General features: G+C 44.9%; 1 protein-coding gene across 3 annotated transcripts in view; it reads left to right on the top strand.

Moving 5' to 3' along the window:
* PRKCE (protein kinase C epsilon) overlaps positions 1-21,504 on the top strand; it is a 625,949-nt gene that overhangs the window by 407,421 nt on the left and 197,024 nt on the right. For all 3 annotated transcript variants that reach the window (XM_049870334.1, XM_049870335.1, XM_049870336.1), the window contains exons 7-10: positions 9,278-9,420; positions 13,803-13,899; positions 16,262-16,461; positions 19,724-19,897. In XM_049870334.1, the coding sequence (XP_049726291.1) occupies positions 9,278-9,420; positions 13,803-13,899; positions 16,262-16,461; positions 19,724-19,897 (614 nt within the window). The remainder of the gene's footprint in view (positions 1-9,277; positions 9,421-13,802; positions 13,900-16,261; positions 16,462-19,723; positions 19,898-21,504) is intronic.

The following is a 21,504-nucleotide window of genomic DNA, read 5'->3' as shown; positions in this document are numbered from 1 at the left end:
GTTTAGGGCCCCCACAAAGGTTCATCTGTCTTTTCTCTCCTCTACCTCTGTTAGTGAGACTTGGCCATTTTCCCCTTGCCCCTCTTCCTATTGCTAGTAATTGGTTTCCATTCCGTCATTTCTCTTGATCCTTTCTGAATCTTAAGACTTTTTGTCCCTGTAGGTTCCTTACCCTGTGGACAGAGGATGGCCAGAAGAGGCCAGCATGGGCCCAGGGGGCCCCTCTTACCTGGGCCTCAGTGAGGTTCTGCCTGTATGATGACTTAGGTAAAGAAATCAGGACTTAGTCACGTGTCCAGGGTTACGTAGCTAGGTCTGTGAAGCTGGAGTTTAAACCTGGGGAGCCTCGCTCCACACCCCTCTGGGATCCACGCTCTTCCTCACCCTCCTAGTAGGAAGGACTCAGCAGGTGTTCCACTTTGCTGCCTCATCCTGGGCTGTCCTCCTGGTTCCCTGGTCTTGTTGTGAGATCATCCATTTGACCTGCTGGTCTGTGGTTTCAGCTTTGTGCTGGTCTCACTCCTGGGACATGTTGTTGTTGTTAGCTGTCATATTTGACCCTCAACTCATGGCGACCTCATGCACAACAGAATGAAACACTGCCCAGTCCTGCACCATCCCCATGAGAGATTGCAGATCAGACCATTGTGATCTATATAGGGTTCTCTTTGACTGAGTTTTTGGAAGTAGATCATCAGGCTTTTCTTCCTGACTCCTGGGACTAGGGTCAGCTATCTTCAGAGAAGCAGGTTTCACCAGAGCTTGGGTCTACAAGGAAAGATCCATGAGATTGTCCCAGTCACTTTGCCCTCAGCCACCTAGGTCCAAGTGTTGTATTTGTCCCATTTCTGAGAACTGTCCCTTTGTCAGCCAGGTGCAGGAGGCATAATTGCCTCCATTTTACTTCTGGGGAAACTGAGAACTGGAAAGACTGGGCAAGCCCACAAGGTCATAAAACCAGGGCCCGGACCTCGGCCTACAGAGGGCCCACTCTGCCCTCGGGCTTGCCCACGGAGGGTCAGACCCTTGGAGTTGCTCACAGACAGTTCTTGGGAAACCAAGCTCCTTATTCTGGGGCAGAAAAACACTGACACTAAGTGAGCAGGCAAATATTTCATTCCGTTCTTTTGTCTTACGATTCAAGTGCCTGCAGCGTCTCCAGGTCTCTCTCCAGACTCCTTGTGGTCTGTCTGATCACTTCAACCATCGTCAGCCGGTCCAGAAATTAGCTTCAGAGTTTCGAATACTAGCTTCCCTAAGTCTCAGCATTTGAATGCTCTCATCGTTCACTTTGTTTTAACTGTGCTGACTGTCACCCTCACAGGGAGCCTCCTAGGGCCCTTCCCTGCCTTTGTTTTATTTGTCAGTCCCTCCCCCACGCCACCCCTTGGCAGGAAAGGCATCAGTATCCTAAGATTTTAGGTTCCCATCTCTGAAACAAGATATGGGGTTCTCACCCTGTGGCAGGCTCTCTACCCCTGTTTCTCTTCTGCCAACGCTCTCATACTCACGTCCTGGGCACAGCAGTCTTGGAGTCATTAGCACTGAGGGTCAATTTAGCAGCAAAGCCAGGCCTCTTCCCCAGCTGACTGTCTGCCCTGCAGGGGCCTGCTGCAACCTGGTTTTCCTCATCCCCGTCTGAGGTGGGCCCTGCCCCGCCTGTCCACCCTGCTCTGATCATAGCTCGGTACACCTTCCCTGAGGCAGAGACAGCCATGTGGGTGCACTGGGGGAGGCCTGGCCTGGAGATTCTCCCCAATCTCCCTGGCTCCAAGCCTCACTGAGGAGCATAGGGAAAAGCCCTTCTTAATGGTGCTGGGACCTGAGGCCACTTCCGTAGGCTAAGTGGCCAAGAGCCACCAGCTATGCTATTACTTCCTCTCCAGAAACTAATGGAGAGCTGGTCCTTGGGTTTGAGGGCAAACTCCTTAGAGAGCTAAGGGCTCTAGAGCTCACAGGTTGGGAGTTGGAAGAGCCGCCTGGTCTGCTCCTGCCTGGCTGGGCAATCGTACGCCAGGCACCTTGGCCTGGTGCCCCTGGGATTGCTTCCTTTCTTTTTTTTTTTTAAATCTCCAACTGCCCTCCTGCCTTCCACGAACACTGTGAGCATAATGAAAACAGGATGATCTCAGCTTTGTACCTCCTGGGGCAGCTGTGAGGTGCCATAAAGACCAGAGGGCAAGAGAAAGAAACTTTTTCCCCCCTTCTCTCTCTCTCTCTCTATGTAAAGTATTTAGGATATTTAAAAACAACAATACTTGAAAACAGATCTTTATTCTAATCAACCTCTGAAAATGTCAGTCCTTTACCACCTTTTCTTTTTTTATTTTGACCAGCTATGCCCCTGGCCTATGAGTCAGAATCAACCTAGTGGCAATGGGTTTTTTGTTTGATGCCCCGTGCCACAACTTTAATTTGTATGTTTAGAATTAATTTGTATGTTTTAGAATTAAAACAAAAACAAACAAGTACTATGTGAATACATTCTCACTCTTAAAGATTCAAGCAGGATTTAAGTGTGGGTATTTTTTTTATGTATGTGCGTGTGTGGGGGGTTACACACACACACACACACACACACACACACACATATATAGTATTAAGGTCCTTCTTCCTATTGTCTTCCCACTTCCATCCCCAGAGAGTTAACTGCTAGTAACAATTTGGTATGAATCCTCTCAGGCCTTTTTATGCCCTTTTATTGCGTGAATACTTAACACACACACAACACACACATACACTCACACACAGAATATTATTTATCTATTGCTACATAACAAATTATCTCAAACTCAGTGGCTTAAAATAACAAACACTGCTTATTTCAGCATTTCTGTGGGTCAGGAATCTGGATGCAGCTTAGCTGGGTGCCTGTGACTCGGGTCGCCCATAAGGTCACAGATAACGCTGACATCTGGGCTGTGGTCTCCCCTGAAGGCTGGACAGGGAGAAGAGCCACTCCCAAGCTCACCCACGTGGTAGTGGCCAGGCCGCAAGTCCTTGCCGGCTGTTGGCTGGAGACATCAGTACCTTGGGCCTCTCCACAGGGCAGCTGGCTTCCTTCTGAGTGAGAAAGCGAGAGAATTAGCGAGGATGCCAAAAAAAGAAGCCAAGCCTTTTTGTAACCTAATCTAAAAAATGGCATCCCTCCCTTTTGAAATTTTCTAATCATTAGAAGAGAGCCCAGCCCACAGTCAATGAAAGGAAGTTATACAAGGGCATGTCCACCTGGAGGCCAGGATCACCAGGGGCCATCTTAGCAGCTGCCCACTACACACAGACACACAAACAAACACACACGTGCAGACACACGCACACACAGTCACCGTCTCTGTGCAGTCCACACTGATTACCCTTTATAAACTGAAACTCTCATTTCTTATTTTCTATCACCCTTCCTCTGCTTTCTTTCTGTCCATGGCGCTTACTGCCTTCTATATTCTAAATTACTTACATATTATGTTTATTTCATCTCAACCCTTCAGAATATAAGCTCCACGAGGGCAGGGATTTGTTTGTGTCTGTTTTTCTCTGCTGTTTCCTCAGCATTTAGAGCAGTGCCTGGCACATGGTAGGCACGCAATAAATATTGGTTAATTGAACCCTATATACCTTGTTCTGTAATTTGCTTTTCATACTTCACAGTGTATCTTGGAGTATTTCCAAGTCAGTACAAATAAATCTACATCATTCATTTTAGTGGTTGCCTAATATTACACAGCCTGGGTGTCCCACACCTTATTTAAATCTTGCCCCGTTGATGATGTTTACTTGTTTTTGTGTTCTGTCTGTTTTAAGTGATACTGCAGCAAAAATCCCTGTACATTGCATCTTCGTGCACAGGTATGACTGTTTATGGAGGAAAGACCCATAAAAGCCCTACCCATTTAAAAAAACTCATGCCGTAGCGTCGATTCCAACTCATAGTGACCCCGTAGGACAGAGTAGAACTGCCCCACAGGCCTTCCAAGGAGCGGCTGGTGGGTTCGAACTGCTGACCTTTTGGTTAGCAGCTGTAGCTCTTAACCACTACACCACAAGGGTTTCCAAAAGTCCTACAGTAACTTTCAACCTTTGTCTTTTTGTTGTTGATGTTGCTTGTTTGTTTGAAATCAAGCCATGGTAACTGACTACATTGCCTGCGTGGTCCGGGAAAGCCTGTTTAGTGAGTTTAAGACGTCTGATTCCTGTGATCTATTGGAGACTGGTCTGAGAGTTGTCATTTATGCTGCCTGTTGTTGTTAGATGCCATTGAGTGGATTCTGACTCATAGCAACCCTATGAACAACAGAACGAAACACTGCCCAGTCCTGCGCCATCCTCACCATTCTTGCTATGTTTGAGTCCATGTTGCAGCCACTGTCAGTCCATCTCAGTGAGGATCTTCTTCTTTTTTGCTGACCCTCTGCCTTACCAAGCATGATGTCTTTCTCCAGGAACTTGTCCCTCCTGATAACATTCCGAAGTATGTGCGATGAAGTCTCGCCATCCTTGCTGTTAATTAGCATTCTGGCTGTACTTCTTTCAAGACAGATTTATTCATTCTTCTGGCAGTCAATGGTATATCTGATATTCTTTGCTGCCTAAATATTACTAATTTCCTTAGAGCTAGAATACACTGGAAAACATGCCATCTTGTACAAGGCATCCCAGACAACTTGGAAACAGCTTACTTTAGTCTTCTAGAAACTTGTACTTTATTTGGGCATGAATCATGAAAGGCTGAATAAACCAAAAAAAAAAAAAACAACCAAACCCATTGCTGTCGAGTTGATTCTGACTCATAGCGACCCTGTAGGACAGAGTAGAACTGCCCCATAGGGTTTCCAAGGCTGTAAATCTTTATGGGAGCAGACTGCCACGTCTTTCTCCCATGAAGTGGCTGGTGGGTTCACACTGCTGACCTTTCGGTTAGCAGCCAAGTGCTTAACCACTGTGCCACCAGGACTCCTTGGAAAGCTAAATAATAAGCAGTAATTCAAGCTGTGAGTCAGACATAAGAGTGAAAAATTCTTAGATAAGGAGAGGTCAGGTGGTCAGGAAAGACTGCTGGAGCATTAGGCTTGAGGAATGAGGGAGGAGAAGGACGGGAAGAACAGGGCAGGGGGGAGGACGTTCTAGGCAAGCACCCAGCAATGAGTAGAGGGCAGGGAGGGAGGAAGCAGCTCAGTGTTCAGTGCTGAAAGGCCGCAGGAGTGTTCTCAGTTTATCCTGAATCCCTTGCAATAGCATCTGACAATGCCTAGGGACCATCGTGGACGTCCCCCAGCATGCATGGAAGATCCAGGCAGAGTTTTGGTTTGAGGACTGAGGGGTAGAAGACAACTGGCCAATCATGTCCCGTGGAAAACTCTGAGTGATGGTTCCAGTGGTACCAGGATTCCAGACGTCTTTCTGGTCACCTTTTGGTGCCCCAGCATGAGCCCAAGGGACCACATAATGCCACCCCTCTAACCTCTCTCTCTTCATAGTCATTCCCCTGCCACTGACAACTTCATCACACTACTATACAACTTCCTCTTCACAGTTGTTGGTTCTCTACATTTCTGAGCATGGCTGGGAATTACGTTAATATTATGAAATTGAACCTAGCCCTGGCTCACCCCCAAGGCCAAAATTATCCCAATTTAAAGAAATTTCTGGAAGACACGTAGGCCTGACTTCCCGCAGGCATGGCTTTGTCATTGTTCTCAGAAGGTCATCTGATTATGTTGGAAGGATTTCCAATAGCCTGACTCCCCTCATTGCAATCTGAGCTTTAATCGCATTTATAAAAAGGTGGCAACTGGAAACAATGTTTTCCAGAAAAAACATAGAATGTGCTATAGAAAAGTGAAGGTCAGTGTGCCCGAACCCTGATCTGTCTTGAGCATGAACCTGCTACTGCTGCCCCACCTGGCACATAGTAGGTGCTCAACAAACGTATGATGAGTAACTGGGTGAAAATAGTAGACTAATGGTCTCCTTTTAGAAGAATCCCTAGCAAAGCTGCTCTGTTTCATCCCAAGCGGAACTTCATCCAGGTGAAACCAGCTGATAATGAACATTAAGAGGTAGCCTTGCCTCGGGTAGGTACCCAGAAGACTTGAAAGCAGAGACTCAAACAGATACTTGTACACCAATTACAGCACTATGCCTGGTGGCATAGTGGTTAAGAGCTACAGCTGCTAACCAAAAGGTTGGCAGTTCGAATCCACCAGGCGCTTCTTGAAAACTCTATGGGGCAGTTCTACTCTGTCCTGTAGGGTAGCTGTGAGTTGGATGGGTCTTTTATTTCTTTTTTTGGTGCCTTGCTCAATACAAGTTGATGAGTACCGTGCTTACTGGTATGACTGCAATGGAGAATTAGTCAGCCATAAAGAGAAATGAAGTCCTGATGTATGCCACCACATGGATGAACTTGGAACAATATGCTGAGTGAAACCAGTCTGTCACAAAAGGACAAACGTCGTGTGATCCCACTTGTATGGAATATCTAGAAGAGGCAACCCCATAGAGACAGAAAGTCAATTAGTGGTTTGGTGGCTGGGGGAGAAGGGAGAATGAGGAGTTATGGTGTAAGGGGTACAGAGTTTCTATTTGGGGCGATGGAAAAGTTTTGGAAATAAATAGTGGTGATCGTGGCAAAAAAAAAAAAAGAAGAGGCAACCTTAAAAGAGAAGCCATAAAAGGGTGGCCCAGGGCACTGAGTAGTTTGGCAGCCTGATGCAATACCCCTTGCCCCAGAGTGAGAAGTGGCAGGGATTTGGAATGGTTCGTTTGGCTCATGTTATATGAACGAGGAGTCACTGGGTGGTGCAAACAGCTAGGTGCTCAGCTGCTAACTGAAAGGGTGGAGGTTCAAGTCTACTCAGAGGCACCTCAGAAGGGCCTGGTGATCTGCTTCTGAAAGATTAGGCATTGAGAACCCTATGGAGCACAGTTCTACTTTGACACACATGGGGCCACCACGAGTTGGAGTCAACTCCACAATCGTTGGCTTTAATGCGAATGAACCTCAAGGTTGTTTTAATGGAGTGTCCACTTTCTTTTACTTGCCTGCAGCCTCCGTGTGTCATCCGCCAGCATCCCGGAGCCCATGGTCCCCTGGCGGCTGCCTGTGTTATCTCTGAGCTCTCCTTCCGTGGAGAGCTTTGCCCTCACATCTCAGGATTTTTCAAAGCACTGCAAAGTCATTGTCTCGTGTCATCCATTTTAATTGATATGTGATTGGGATTTTTTTTAATTACATATTAAGACAACTACTTAGCTTTCCCCAGGAAATAGCCGAGTTTTAAAAAAATAAATAAATAATAAGGGAAGACCTTAAAGACCATTTCTACTTTGCTGACTGGTCACTCTGTTTTGTTAGATGGACAGGTCTGGCATTTCAACACCAGAGGGCGCCAGTGGTTAAATTATGTAGACAAGTTGCCCTAGCTGAGAAATTCCCTTCATTTGGCCTCCTTTATTCTTGATTTTTCTGTCACCTCTTGAAGAGGCAAAGCGAGGGCTTTTGTGGAGTCGGTGGGCAGGAGCAGGTGAGGTGAACGTGGTGTCAAATGGTATCTGTAGCTAAGGGGAGAGGGAGCGAAACTTCAGAGCAAAACGCTGTTGCCTGATGTGCGTGGTCTACCAGTTTTATCTTCAGATTGAGGCTTTTCAGGAAGTTGTTAGTAATAATTCAGTGCTCAAGTCAGCACCATGGCCAGGCTGTGGTGGATCTTTCTTGTTTGTGTAGTCTAAGACAGTACTCCCTCCTAACTCTCCCTCTCCCATTCCCCAGCCTTTGGCCCCTTGAGCCTCTTGGGCTCAGTAGCTCAGTTGAACTCCCTTCAAGCCTGGGGTGGGCATCTGTGCTGTCCCTTCGCCTAGACCAGTGACCAGATCGTCCAGGGCAGGTGGGAGGTCTGGCCTATCCTGCCTGGTTTCTTTCCAAGAACAGTGCTATACCAAGACAACTGAGTGACATGGGTGAACGAAGACATTCAAGCATGGCTCTGTTCCTTTGAAGTGGGATTTTAGATCTGAAAGGAGCCTTGGAGGTCACCTCATTCAATAGGCTCATTTTCAGATAAACATCTTGCCAGGCTCTATCCTGGACATACCCTTCTCGATGATAACCCAACACTTTACGAGAGTCATAGAGTGAAATGTGTACATGTGACTTGCTTGGGTCCAGAATCCAAATGAACTTTCTTTAAATAAACCAATCAAGTTCTTTTCTGGTCCATGTTCTGCTCCTGTACTAAGTCAGGGGCATCGTGGGTAAATCCCACTTTCATTGCTAACTTCGTGGTAAGGATCAGTATGAATCTAATCCCCAAAGTATAGAAATAGATTCAGTCCTCACCCTCCCACTTCCCCACGCTCGTCACCAGCCACTCACATGGCACACTCTCTGTCTCCAACCCTTGCCAACCAGGGCTGGGTCAGAACTCACAAATTAGACAGACACCATCTTTCAGACCAACTATCCATGCAATATTTCCGGGGCCCCAGCCAACCAGAGTTAGGTCAAAGCTCACACATTAGAAGGATACCTTCCTTCAGACTGCCAAACAGCTCCTGCTGGCTCACACTGGCCCTGTGGGTTTGTTAATTTGCTGGAACAACTCACAGAATCTCACAGAGAATATACCAAACTTATGACTACGACTTCATTACAACTGAAAAGGAATCAAAGAGGTACATAGGGTGAAGTCTGGGAGGGGTCACAGCACAGAGGTTCCATGTCCCAAAGAGGGATGCACTACCCTTCCCCATGTATGATCACCAACCAGGAAGCTCCTCTGAGCCTCAGGGCTCGGGGTTCTTATTGGCCTCACCAAGTGGCCATGATAGATTACATCAGCCTCCTGAGGCTTAATCAGCCTTGGGCCCCCAGATAGTCCCTCCTGGTCTGGTAAGCACCTACTCATTAGCCCCAGGTGTTGGTACAGCTCACAAAAAGCAAGAAAAAAGGCCAAATTGCCTTCTGCAGGTGATTCCACACCTCATAGATCCCCAAAAGAAAATTTAAATGTGATATTTGTTTATTTATCCAAATTTAATATATATATAGAAAGAATGACTGGAAGGGAGTAACTAGAAAGTTAGCAGTGGTTACCTCTGCATGGTGGTCTGGTGAATTTTATTTCTGTGTGGTGAGATGATGGGTAATTTTTGTTTTTCTCTTTATGTTTTTCTGTATTTTCCAAATTCTATCAAACAAGTGTGTTTTACTTTTATAATCAGAAAAAAAAGTCATGTTTGAGGCCACGACTATTTGAAAGTCTTTCCTCTGTGCCCCCTACAGTCTGCAAGATGAACGTTCACCGTCGCTGTGAGACCAATGTTGCCCCCAACTGTGGAGTAGATGCCAGAGGAATTGCCAAGGTGCTGGCCGACCTCGGTGTCACTCCAGACAAGATCACCAACAGTGGCCAGAGGAGGAAAAAGGTAGGCCGGCTACTTGGTGTTTCTGGAGCCATTTGTGGGCCAACACTGTAAGAGTGCCTTGGAGTTAGGTTTTAAGGTTTAAGTTTGCAACATTTACTCAAAACAGCATGTGTTTAATGGGGGGAAAAAAGAGAGAGAGAAAGAGAGACCAGGCAGGTAACATTAAAGTTGCCTTCAGTTGCAAACATGGGGGGAAACAAAGCAAGTGTCAAGGGTAATGTTTGCCAGAGAAACATAAGCTTTGAGATGCAGACTTCGAAATTCCCTCTAGGGAAAACATAGCTACTTTGGCCAAGGAAATATACTTATCTGCCTCCTGAACTGGCATGAAAGCAATGTCGGTGTCTGATCTTGGCCTGTGGTATTATTGTAATGAGGATAAATGGATGAAGAGCTGGACCCACATTCTTTTCTAGGGAGGAAGCCAAGAAGATTTCTGATAGTACCAGCACTTAGCTACCCGAGGACTAATGTTAACGTCCTGAGACATGAAACATCTGGGCCTTTCTTTGGAGACCAAAGTCCTGTCTTTGTAACATTCTGAATGTCAGTAGGAAGAGATCCATTTGCTAAAATGTTGTTTTGGAAAGTCAGGACCCACAGATACAAACAGACCTAAAGGAACCCATAGCATTTTGTCTGTGGGTTCTCTTTAGCCTTGCTTTCTAGCCTAAATTAAGTTATGAAAAAACATGGAGATTCCTAAGTGAAAGAAGCTAGTCTGAAAAAGAATCATGCCTTATGAATCCAACTGTATGAAGGTCTGGAAAAGGCAAAACTATAAAGACAGTAAAAAGAATCAGTGGTTGTCAGGGATTCAGAGAGGTGGGAGGGATGAATAGATGGAGTGGCACACAGGGCATTTTTAGGGCAATGAGACTATTCTGTATAAGACTGTAATGGTGGACACATGTCATTATGCATTTGTCAAAACCCATAGGACAGTACAACACAGAGTCCTAATGATAACTATGGACTTTAATTAATAATGTATCAAAATTGGTTCAATTGCAACAAATGTATCACACTAATGCAGGATGTGAATAATAAGGAATTGTGTGCAGGGAATAGGGATATATGGAAACTCTACTCTCTTCCCATTTTTCTGTAAACTAAAAACTGCTCTAAAAACTAATTTTTTATTGTTGTTTAAGTAAGTTATGAGAAACTCAGAACCATGTTAACTGGGCAAGAAATCCTGGTGGAGGTGGAGTGGGGATAGCCCTCCTGCCCACACGTCATTCTCAAGCTCTTTATTAAAAAAGTGAGTCTGACTAAGGGTGCCTCTACCATCTTGACTCCTAAATGCACTCCCTAAATTTTGCCCTGAAGTACTGTTATGGATTGAATTGTGTCCCCCCCAAAATGTGTGTCAACTTGGTTATGCCAAGTATATTCTGTGTTTGTATCCCAGTAGTCTGTGGTTGTCCGCCATTTTGTGATCTAATATGATTTTGCTGTGTGTTGTAATTCCTGCCTCTATGATGTTAATGAGGCAGGATTAGAGGCAGTTATGTTAATGAGGCAGAACTCAATCTACAAGATTAGGTTGTGTCTTAAGTAAATCTCTTACAAGATATAAAAGAGAAGCAAGCAGAGGGACAGGGGGACTTCATACCACCAAGAAACAAGAGCCAGGAGAACAGCATGTCTTTCGGACCCTAGGTCCTTGTGCTAAGAAGCTCCTAGATGGGAAGATTGATATCAGGGACCTTCCCCCAGAGCTGACAGAGAGAGAAAGCCTTCCCCTGGAGCTGGCACCCTGAATGGGGACTTCTAGCCTCCTAGACTGTGAGAGAATAAATTTATCTATGTTAAAGCCATCCACTTGTGGTATTTCTGTCATAGCAGCACTAGATGACCAAGACAAATACCTTCTAGAGGACGCTCGTTCCCCAGACATCTTTACCTTTTAGAAGCTGCTACACCTTTTCCCTGTGCCTCTCAGAAGGACTTTGCGCCTTGAATGAGAAAAGTTGGATTGTTTTCATCTGATTAATGTCTGCTTCTTCTCTACAATCTCAATAAACAAAGTTCTTTTCCAAGGGTTGGAGAAAAGTTCTCTTCTCCCTGCTTGAGTTCACTGTGGGACTTCGTGCCTCTGGTGGCGTGAATCCCTCCAGCGGAAACAGGACTTCCATTGTTGACCCGAGGAGTTGGAATTGTAAGCAAAATGCCAGCACCTGTCTTAGTTATTTAGTGCTGCTCTAGCAGAAATACCACAAGTGGATGACTTTAGGAAGCAGAAATTTATTGCCTCACGGATTAGGAGGCTAGACGTCCTAATTCAGGGCACCAGCTGCAGGAAAAGGCTTTCTCTCTCTGTCGGCTCTGGGGGAAGGTCCTTTTAATCAATCTTCCCCCAGGTGTACGCATCTCTCAGTGCAGGGACCCCAGGTCCAAAGGATGTGCTCTGCTCGTGGCTCTTCTTTCTTGGTGGTAGGAGGTCCCCCTCTCTGCTTGTTTCCCTCTCCTTTTATCTCTTGTAAGACAAAAGGTGTGGTTCAAGCAAGGGTAGCGCCTAACCTAATCATGCCTCATTAGCATAACAGACAACTCATTCCCAGTGGGACCGTGACCACAACCATGGCAGCTAGGATTCACAACACATAATTACATTAGGTCACAAAACGGAGACCAAACACTCAATACTGGGAATCATGATCTATCCAAGTTGAGATGAATTTTTGGGGGTCACAATTCAATCCCCAAGAATATAAGGCTCCATTCACGAGGCGGGCTCAGCAAGCACCTTGGTCAGTCACATTTATGAATTGTAGAGCCCTTTCCAGGAGATGTCATTGTTTTTCCCTTGTTAGAAGTAAAGGGAATCTGTATTGGTTGTTATGAAATACTTTAAAGAAAACCCATACCTGCCCTCTCCCCCATATTTGCATGTGCTATAACGGAGTTCCTGAGTGTTATCAATGGTTAACGTATTTGGCTGCTAACTGAAAGGTTGGAGGTTCAAGTCCACCGATAGATGTCTTGGAAAAAAGTCCTGGGAATCTACTTCCAAAAAGTCAGCCATTGAAGATCCTATGGAATGCAGTTCTACTCTGACACACATGGGGTTGCCATGAGTCAGAGACAACTTGATGGCGGCTGGTTTACTGGTTATAATGCCATCTATCTTGAATTTGCGGGGGACCTGGTGCTAGTAAGCCAACATGGAGAAATTCAGGAAGGGACAGAGTATTAGACTAGGGGACTCATCCCCAATATTTTTATTGCTGTGATGCTTCTGACGCAAAAGTTAGAAAAAACCAAGTGAGAAATCATGGTGGCTGAGAGGATGGAAGAGAAACGGCCTTGCTTAGAAATTAAAAGGGCTTCTTTGCAGGAGCGTCAGGCTTGCTGGAGCCTTGGTTCCCCATGTTACCCCTGCAAGTAGCCCAGCATCCAGAAAGAACAGGTGAGCACTGCTGATCAACTGAGAGTAAAAGTGGGCCAGAGCGCTTGCAATCTCTTAGGCCAAACCACTGAACTTCAAATGGATGTGCCAACTATACAATGCAAAGAGAGAACCCTCAAGTAATCTATGGACTACATAAAAAAATTAAAATGAAGTAAAAGAAAATAACAGGATATAAAACCATTAAAAAAAAAAAAAAAGGTGAACATGCCAACATTGATGCCAGGAAATAGACTTCATGGGGGGAGGGGCGGGTAGGAGGAGTATCTTATGAAAATTTGTCAACAAATACCAGTATATCTGGAAATATTTATTGAGTGCCCTGGTGGCATAGTGGTTAAGAGCTCGGCTGGTAAACAAAAGATTGGCAGTTCAAATCAACCAGCCGCTCCTTGGAAACCCTAAAACTCTGTGGGGCAGTTCTACTCTGTCCTGTAGGGTTGCTATGAGTCAGAATCGACTTGACAGCAACAGGTTCGGGTTTTTTTTAATTTTATTATATCATTTTGTACAAATCAGTACAAGACACTCATAAAGTCTTGCCTTCGAAGAACCTATAGTCTACCTGAATAGAGCGTTCCACACAATGTATACAAACAGGTATTATTAATCATATAAAGCTAAGTAAAATAATGAAGAAATGCCAAACAGGTATTGGAGACAAGTGTCTTAGTACCTTGGGCAAAGTAACTTGGATTGGAGAGGGAGGCTTTACGCAGAAGGTGTGGTTGAGCTTTGCTTAGACAGGTCAATTGTATGTAGAGAGAATAAGAATCAAACACACTGAATTCTCTTGCTTTCTTCTCTTTCATTGTCAAGTGAGACCTTGAGTCCAAGCTTTCAGAATATCAATTCAACAAGTGTTTCTGGGCACCAGGCATTCTTACAGCTCTCAGAAAGGAACCTTGATGTTTTCCACTTTCCTTCTGATGGGCTTCTCCTTTCTTTTTGTCCCTCTCCTCTCTAGCTCATTGCTGGTGCCGAGTCCCCACAGCCTGCTTCTGGAAGCTCACCAACTGAGGAAGATCGATCCAAGTCAGCACCCACCTCCCCTTGTGACCAGGGTGAGACCCTCAGCTTTGCCTCCGTACCTCTGAGCTCTGTTATCGGAAGGACTAAGGCACTCAAGGCCTTTCTACCCAAGAATGAGCTTCTTAGCTCAGACAGCTGGGAGCCCGGCAGTGGATTTGATTTTGGTTTGGAATCATAAACCTAGAAACCAAGACCACTGCTGTTGAGTCAATTCCGACTCATTGCTACCCTGTAGGGCAGAGTAGAACTGCCCACAGGGTTTCCAAAGCTGTGAATCTTTGCAGAAGCAGACTGCCACATCTTTCTCCCACAGAGCCGCTGGTGGGTTAGAACCACTGACCTTTCGGTTTAGCAGCTGAACTCTTAACCTCTGCGCCACCAGGGCTCCTTAGGGGTAGTCATAATTGCGTAATAATAGAGCCTGGACTTTCTGTAGCCCCTTTTGACTTTTTAAAAGCAGTTTTGTGTTTGTTATCCTAATTTTATGCTCACACCAACTCCGTGGTGGTGCTGTATTGGTGTTGGTGTTATTCCCACGACACAAGATGAGGTGTGAAAGGCTAGAGAGTTGAAAAGGCTTATCCCCAGGTTAGGAGCTGTGTCAGTGGTAGGGACAACACTGTGTCCCTCCTGGCCTAGGAATCCTGATTTCAGGACCATCAAACCCTCCTTGAAGACCAGCCCTTCTTACCCAAGTGTAAGCGAAACAGCCGTAGGCGACATGTGCCAAACCTGAGGCCATAAAATCAATAACCTGAGTCTCTCACTGCACTGCTCCAGTTGACTTCTGCATCTTTATACCCTGCTTCATTCCGAAAGAGATCTGACCCATTCATAAGTAATGAGGCAGTACACTGGGGTCTCCAGATTAGCAGGGATTATCCCAGACCCGTGTGAGCGTTTTCACACTTCCTTTTTTAATGTTGAGCTTCAGGGAGTTGGGGTCATGTGATAAAAAGTCCCCAGGTAAGAGGAAAGTGATCATGATTTCTAGACCTGGCCCCCACCCAGTATACTATCCAGCCTCTCAGGGCCTCCATCCATCCCGTCCCTGAAGGTAGCGTATTGGCCAGCAGTGAGGTGGCACAAATGGATGCAAAAGCCCTCTTGCAAGACACGGTGTTATTACAGAGCAGGTGTGTGGTATAGTTTCTCTTTCGTCCATTGTAAGAAAAGGCAGAACGGCGTTTTCTTCGAGCTTTGGTATCCAGAACACCTAAGTTCTCCTTCCAAAGTCCGTTTAGTAAGCAGTCTTGAACACTGAGACTTTTAGCTTTATGCTACGACTTAAAGTTATACTTAGGGAAGAGGAAGTGGTAGATAGCTGCTGAATTCATGGTGTTGGGGGTTGTCTGTGGACTCAGGTGTTGCCCTGCCCTCCATTGCCCCCTATCCCAAACTCCAGACCTAAGCCAATCCCTCTTCTGATGAACCTCAGCCCTCCTACAAAGAAGGTGAAGGTCTCTTCATGCCCGGCAGCACCTGGTCACCCAGGCCTGATTCTGACTCTGAAGGGTTAACAGTCCATGGTCCCCTTCCAGTAAATCCCAGTTCTTCACCAGCATATTGTAAAATCAAGAGACGCATCTCTACACGGAGAGAGGAGGCTGTGCCTTAGTGAATGAATAGCTAACGATAGAGCCTCCTCAAACAGAAGAGGTCAAAGGATCACCCAGCGCTATCACCCTAGGTAATTCAGGTCACATACCCTGGAGGGGCGTAAGACCATCTCACAGTTGAGAAATTGTACTGAGGAGTTCCTACCCTCTTTGAGATAGATTTGCAACATGCAGTTCTTTTGTTGTTGATAAGCCCATTGCCCATTTCATTAGACAGCCTTGGGTGAGTCGGGTATTTAGAGTGAACCCAGCAACAAGGCTAAGTGAACTCCTTTAGAAGGAGGCTTCCTAGTCCCAGTTGTTGAAACAATTTTATCACTGGTGAGTGCTGTGATAACTCTTCTAGGTTAGTTGTTTTCTTAATCATCAGAGGAAACTGGAAGAGCCCCTGTAGGCTTTGTGACTCTGCAAGGTTCTCCAGAGGGCCTGGATCCTTGCTCTCCATCTAGAATAACACAATAAGCTACTCGCCAGGGGTTTTCAGAGGATCCATGATCCCTGTGTCACCTGAAGGAGTTTGTGGACAAGTGAACTTCTCAAGGGCAGGGACTCTCCCCTCCTCTGTATACCCAGATCCTGCTGTACCTTAGTGCCAGTGAAAGCGTGTTGAGCAAATGAGCAACAAATGAAGAGATCCCACATTGGTTCTGTTGCAATGAAGAACAGGAAAGAGGTCAGACAGCTGCAGGTTCCGGGGAGATCCTGCATGTGGAATGCTAAGGCAAGAGGTCACAAGGTGTGTGCTAATGGAGTATTTTGTCGCCCTTGGTCCTAGAAATAAAAGAACTTGAAAACAACATTCGGAAGGCTTTGTCATTTGACAATCGTGGGGAGGATCACCGGGCGGCCGCGTCCACCGACGGCCAGCTGGCGAGCCCTGGAGAGAACGGGGAATTCCGGCAGGGCCAGGCCAAGCGCTTGGGCCTGGATGAGTTCAACTTCATCAAGGTGTTGGGCAAAGGCAGCTTTGGCAAGGTCTGTGGCAAGCTTGGGGAGAATTGGGATTTTCTCTACCCTGTGGCATTGCCTTGTTTGTTTGATCTAGGATTAAGCATTGAGCATTTCTATCTGGTCTTGTTAAATTTCCCTTCCTTGTTGAGTGGAAATGGCTTGAGGCCAAGCAGGTAAGTGTCCTGGCTCTGCTGCTCAGTAGGTGAGAGACTTTACTGTAGTCATTTAGCCTCTTTAGGACTCAGTTTTCCTCATTTATTGAATGGGGACAGGACTCAAGTGAGATTAAAAACAAAAAACAGGTGTCATCAAGTCAATTCTGACTCATGGCAATCTCGCGTGTGTCAGAGTAAAACTGTTCTCGATAGGGTTTTTAACGGGAGGTGATTTTTCAGAAGTAGATTGCCAGGCCTTTCTTCTGAGCTACCTCATAGTCGACTCAAATCTCCACCCTTTTATTTAGCAACCAAGTGTGTTAACTGTTTACACCACCCAGGGACTCCTTCAAGTGAGATCGTGGGTGAGAAAGCACATCTCAGTCTTAAAATGCTTTACATGCGTGTGGTGTTCCATTATCAATAGTATTAACAAGAAGTTCTTCCATCTCAATTCTCTTTTTAATTCATTATGAAGATTTTGAGAATGAATGCTAGAATCTCTGCCGTCAGTGAATGTAGGGTCCAAAGCAAACCTTAGCATGTGTTGCTTTGAAAGTTAAATGTTATTTACTTGCCTTTTCGGACACTTGCTAATGTTTTATCTTCCGCTTACGGGAAAAAAATGAGAGTAATCATTTCATGTCTTGGATCAGCGTCCTCCTACCTGGGTACCATTTGCCATGTTCAGCTTCCCACTGAGCTGAACACAGTGATGTGGATGTGGGTGCCGGGTGGCCCCAATAAGTGCTAATGGTGCTCAGCCAGCCCTTTTGACGGTTTAAAAACAAAAACAAAAGAAACCCACTGCCACTGAGTCAATTCCAACTTATAGCAGCCCTATTAGTTTCCAAGGCTGTAATACTCACAGAAGCAGACTGTCACATCTTTCTCCCTTGGAGCAGCTGGTGGGTTTGAACTGCCAACCTTTTGGTTAGCAGCTAAGCACTTTAACCACTGCGCCACCAGGTCTCCTTCTTGATCACCACATGAGATGGAAAAATAATCCCTGTTCATTTTAGAAGAAGTTGGAGGGGCAGAGAGCCTAGGAAGCTGGTTAGCACTTCAGCTGAGACCTCTGATTATCCCCCTTGCTCTTCTCAAAGCCGTGCCTGGAAGGGGATGGGAATTATCTTTCTGAGGGAGTCCCTGGGTGGTGCAAATGATTAACACATCTGGCTGCTGCCCAAAAGGTTGAAGGTTCAGGTCCACCCAGAGGCGCCTTGGAAGAAAACCCTGGTGACCTATTTCTGAAAAGTCAGCCACTGAAAACCCCCATGGAGCACAGTTCCACTCTGACACACATGGGGTCTCCGTGAGTCACAGTTGACATGATGGCCTTTCCGAGGCCTCCCAGAGCAGAGAGGCCCTACTCTGGAGACCAGACGCCTGGCTCTGGCAGCTCCCAGGGGTCACTTGCCCACACATGTCTCAGGCTCTTGAAAGCAGCAATCTGCTGGTCAGTCTCATTCCACTTCTCTCCAAAGGGAACAGCTCTGGGAACCCCTGCAGGGTACAGGCCTGGTTCCCAGCCATCTCACCTGTCCCATCTCACCCTGCGATCTCATGGCAGGAAGATAACTGGAGTTAACTTAAATGACAAAAGCTGAAACAATCACAGTCTTTAGAAACAGGCTAAATAAGAAACAGACCCCAGCCTCCTGTCTAGGCATAACTCTGGGATGAGAACTCTGCCCTGAGCAGGAGTTGGTCTAATTTTGAGCAAGATTCAAGGGAAACGAGCAGACTCAGAGTTTCCAAGTTTCCATATGGTGTTGGCAGGATGGGAATTCTGATGACTCGGGGGCCCTGAGGTTGTTTCTTAAGAAAAATCACAGCCAAAGTTTGAGTCAGTTTTAGAGTTTGTATTATATGTGGACGAGGAAAGATCTTTAGGTTAACATCATGAATTTTCTCGTTAAGTTTCTGAATTACTGCTCTTAAGCTTTGACAACTGACATTGGAGTACTGTGCTTAGGAGATAGCTGTTAAAAAAGAAGGAGAGAATGGTGACATTTATAGAGAAATGAGTCCAAAAATATCAAATGATTGGAAAACTTGAAGAAAATAGAATTGTTAATCAGCTCTCTGGAGAAGGAATCACTTTCCCAGCTTTAAAGCTATAGAAGAAATCATAAAGGGAAACAAGGATAGATTCAACTACACATAGGTAAATGCTTCTATTCAAAAAAAAAAAAAAATTATAAAACAGGCTTAGAAAAATCTTTGCAGCAAATAAAAGGTTAGAGACAGACATAGAATTCACACAAGAAGAAATAACAATTAGAAATCAAATATTTAAAAAAGTTCCATTTCAAGTTAAAGCAACATTTAGGTAACACTTCACCTATTGAGGAAAAAAAGTTTGTATGTAAAAATACCCAATGTTGGTAAATTGCCATGAAACTGAAATACTTCTATGTTGCTGGTGGCAGGGTGTAGATATGTGTATATATATACACACACACAGACACATACTTTTGAAAAGCAATTAAGAGATGCTTATGAAGAACTGTTAAAAAAAAAAAAAGTTCAAAAATTTTAACTCTGTCATTGATTTCTGAGAATTTGTGTCCTAAGGATGTGATCCAAAAGAAAGAAAAAAAATGCCAGCTACAAAAATGCCCAATGTTATTTATTTATGTAATGCTTAATAATCAGATATAACTTGGGTCTTTTACGAGGGAAGTGGTTAGATGAATTATTGTATATTTACCTGACTTGAGTATCACCAACCATGACAACAATAAAAATCACGAAAAAAAAAAACTGCGTATGATGTAATAATGATCAGTTAAAAAGAAAGAAAACAGATTTTTCTATATACTGTAACTGCAGCATAGCAAACATATGTGAACACATGTGTCGTCATTTAACAGATGTGCAGTGGGCTTCTCTTTTCTTTGCCTGGGTGCTGTGCTGGAGATTAAAAGTAAATAAGTAAATTAAACTAGTGGCTGTATTAGGATGGCAATTTTCCTGATTTTTTTTTTTTAATGTTGGATATACTATACGAAATTTAAAAAGCAGTCATAAAGGAATTCGTTTTTAAAGCATTTTCTTTTAGCTTGTGCGTCTTGTATTGGTCCCATACGTGCATAGATTGATGCGGGAATGTTGATTGGTTACAGGTCATGTTGGCGGAACTCAAGGGCAAAGATGAAGTCTATGCTGTGAAGGTCTTAAAGAAGGACGTCATCCTTCAGGATGATGACGTGGACTGCACGATGACAGAGAAGAGAATTTTGGCTCTGGCACGGAAACACCCGTACCTAACCCAACTCTATTGCTGCTTCCAGACCAAGGTATGTTTAGGGAGAAGCTAGCTGACCACTCTCTTGGGGTTGCTCTACAGGACACTGTGGTAGCTTGACAATCAGATAAAAAATCCATAATAAACCTTCTACATTCTTCTCTCAAAGATTTTACCCTTGAGAAGTTCAGGATATGTTCGAACAGCATCCTCTTTTTTAAGGGCAGGAAATTTTTCACTCAAGGCTGTGCTTGTGAAGGGATGAGAGAGCCATAGAACTCTTTGCAAATATGGCTGGACAAAGCCAAATGGCTAAACCTAGTGTTTGCTCATTGGAAAAACCAACACGTGTGGGTTAGTCTTTGCTCTGCTCCCGATTTTCTATCATTGGCAAATCACTTAACTTCTCTACTGCCTTCAGGTCAAATGAAAAAGAGTAAAGGCCACCCTACCTGCTTCTAACTTGTATAGCATCATTTGAGGTAAACAATATGAAAGAAAGATTGGTTAAAATTCCTCAGGGAAATACGGAAATAAGGTGGCATTTTAATTTGCCATGTAGGTGCCTTGGAGCCAGAAGGTGGCAGTAAAGAGACAAAGATAATCTCTAACAACGTTATAGAGTCTGGCCTACGAGTGTCATAACTGTTACCTATTCTTAGTAAAGAGAAAAATGCCAAAATTCTTAACGAAGCTCTTGATTTATTTTGGTGGAAAAAAAAAGCACCGATTAAAACTTTTTGGGGAAAAAAATTAAAGCCTTGCAGACTCAACGGCACTGGGTTAGGATACCTTACTAATTTGTGGCCCTGGCCTTCTTGAAAGGTGATCACAACCTCATCTGAGCCCATAAAGGTGAAGGGATGGCCCCTTGAAGAGGTGAACCCTTGCTCTCTGGCACACTCTCACCCATATCGTGTTGCGATGCCAGTCTCTCCATTAGAGTTCAACAATCACTGATTTGGTCACTTGGCAGACATTTATTGAATCCTTCCCATGTACCCGGCCCTGTGCCAAGTGCAGAGGATACCTGTGTGAGCAAGACACAACCCCTGACGTCAGAGAGTTTCCAGTCTCTCTGGCGCAGGATTTCCCAAAGGGTATTTCTCAGAAGTACAGTCAAAATGCTCCTTAGAAGCAAGGACAGTGAGACTTTCTCTCACATACTTTGGACATGTTATCAGGAAGAATCAGTCCCTGGAGGACATTATGCTTGGTAAAGTAGAGGGTCAGCAAAAAAGAGGAAGACCCTCCATGAGATGGATTGACACAGTGGCTGCAACAGTGGGCTCAAACACAGCAATGACTGTGAGGATGGCACGGGGTTGGGTAGCGTTCTGTTTTGTTGTCTGTAGGGTCACTGAGTTGGAACAGATTCGACAGCACCTAACAACAGCAACATTTCTCAGAACCCTAATCATTCACAAAGCTGTGAGTATAAAGGACTCTGTGGGTCGTAAGTTTGCACTTTTGACCTGACTTAGAGATTCTTAACACACATTTGCTTACTAAAGTCCCCAAGGAGATCTGCAATGAAAGAAAAAAAAAAAAAAAAAAGATTAGCTTTGTTTAGTCTACTATTTCCCAATTTATTTGATCCCAGGTTCACACACACACGCACAAACACACCACCTATTCCACATTGAGAAACACTGGTCT

This window comes from Elephas maximus, chromosome 26 (genome assembly GCF_024166365.1).
Source record: "Elephas maximus indicus isolate mEleMax1 chromosome 26, mEleMax1 primary haplotype, whole genome shotgun sequence".
Lineage (NCBI taxonomy): Eukaryota > Metazoa > Chordata > Mammalia > Proboscidea > Elephantidae > Elephas > Elephas maximus.
The sequence above is the reverse complement of the archived record's forward strand: the minus strand, read 5'-3'. Positions and strand labels throughout refer to the sequence as shown.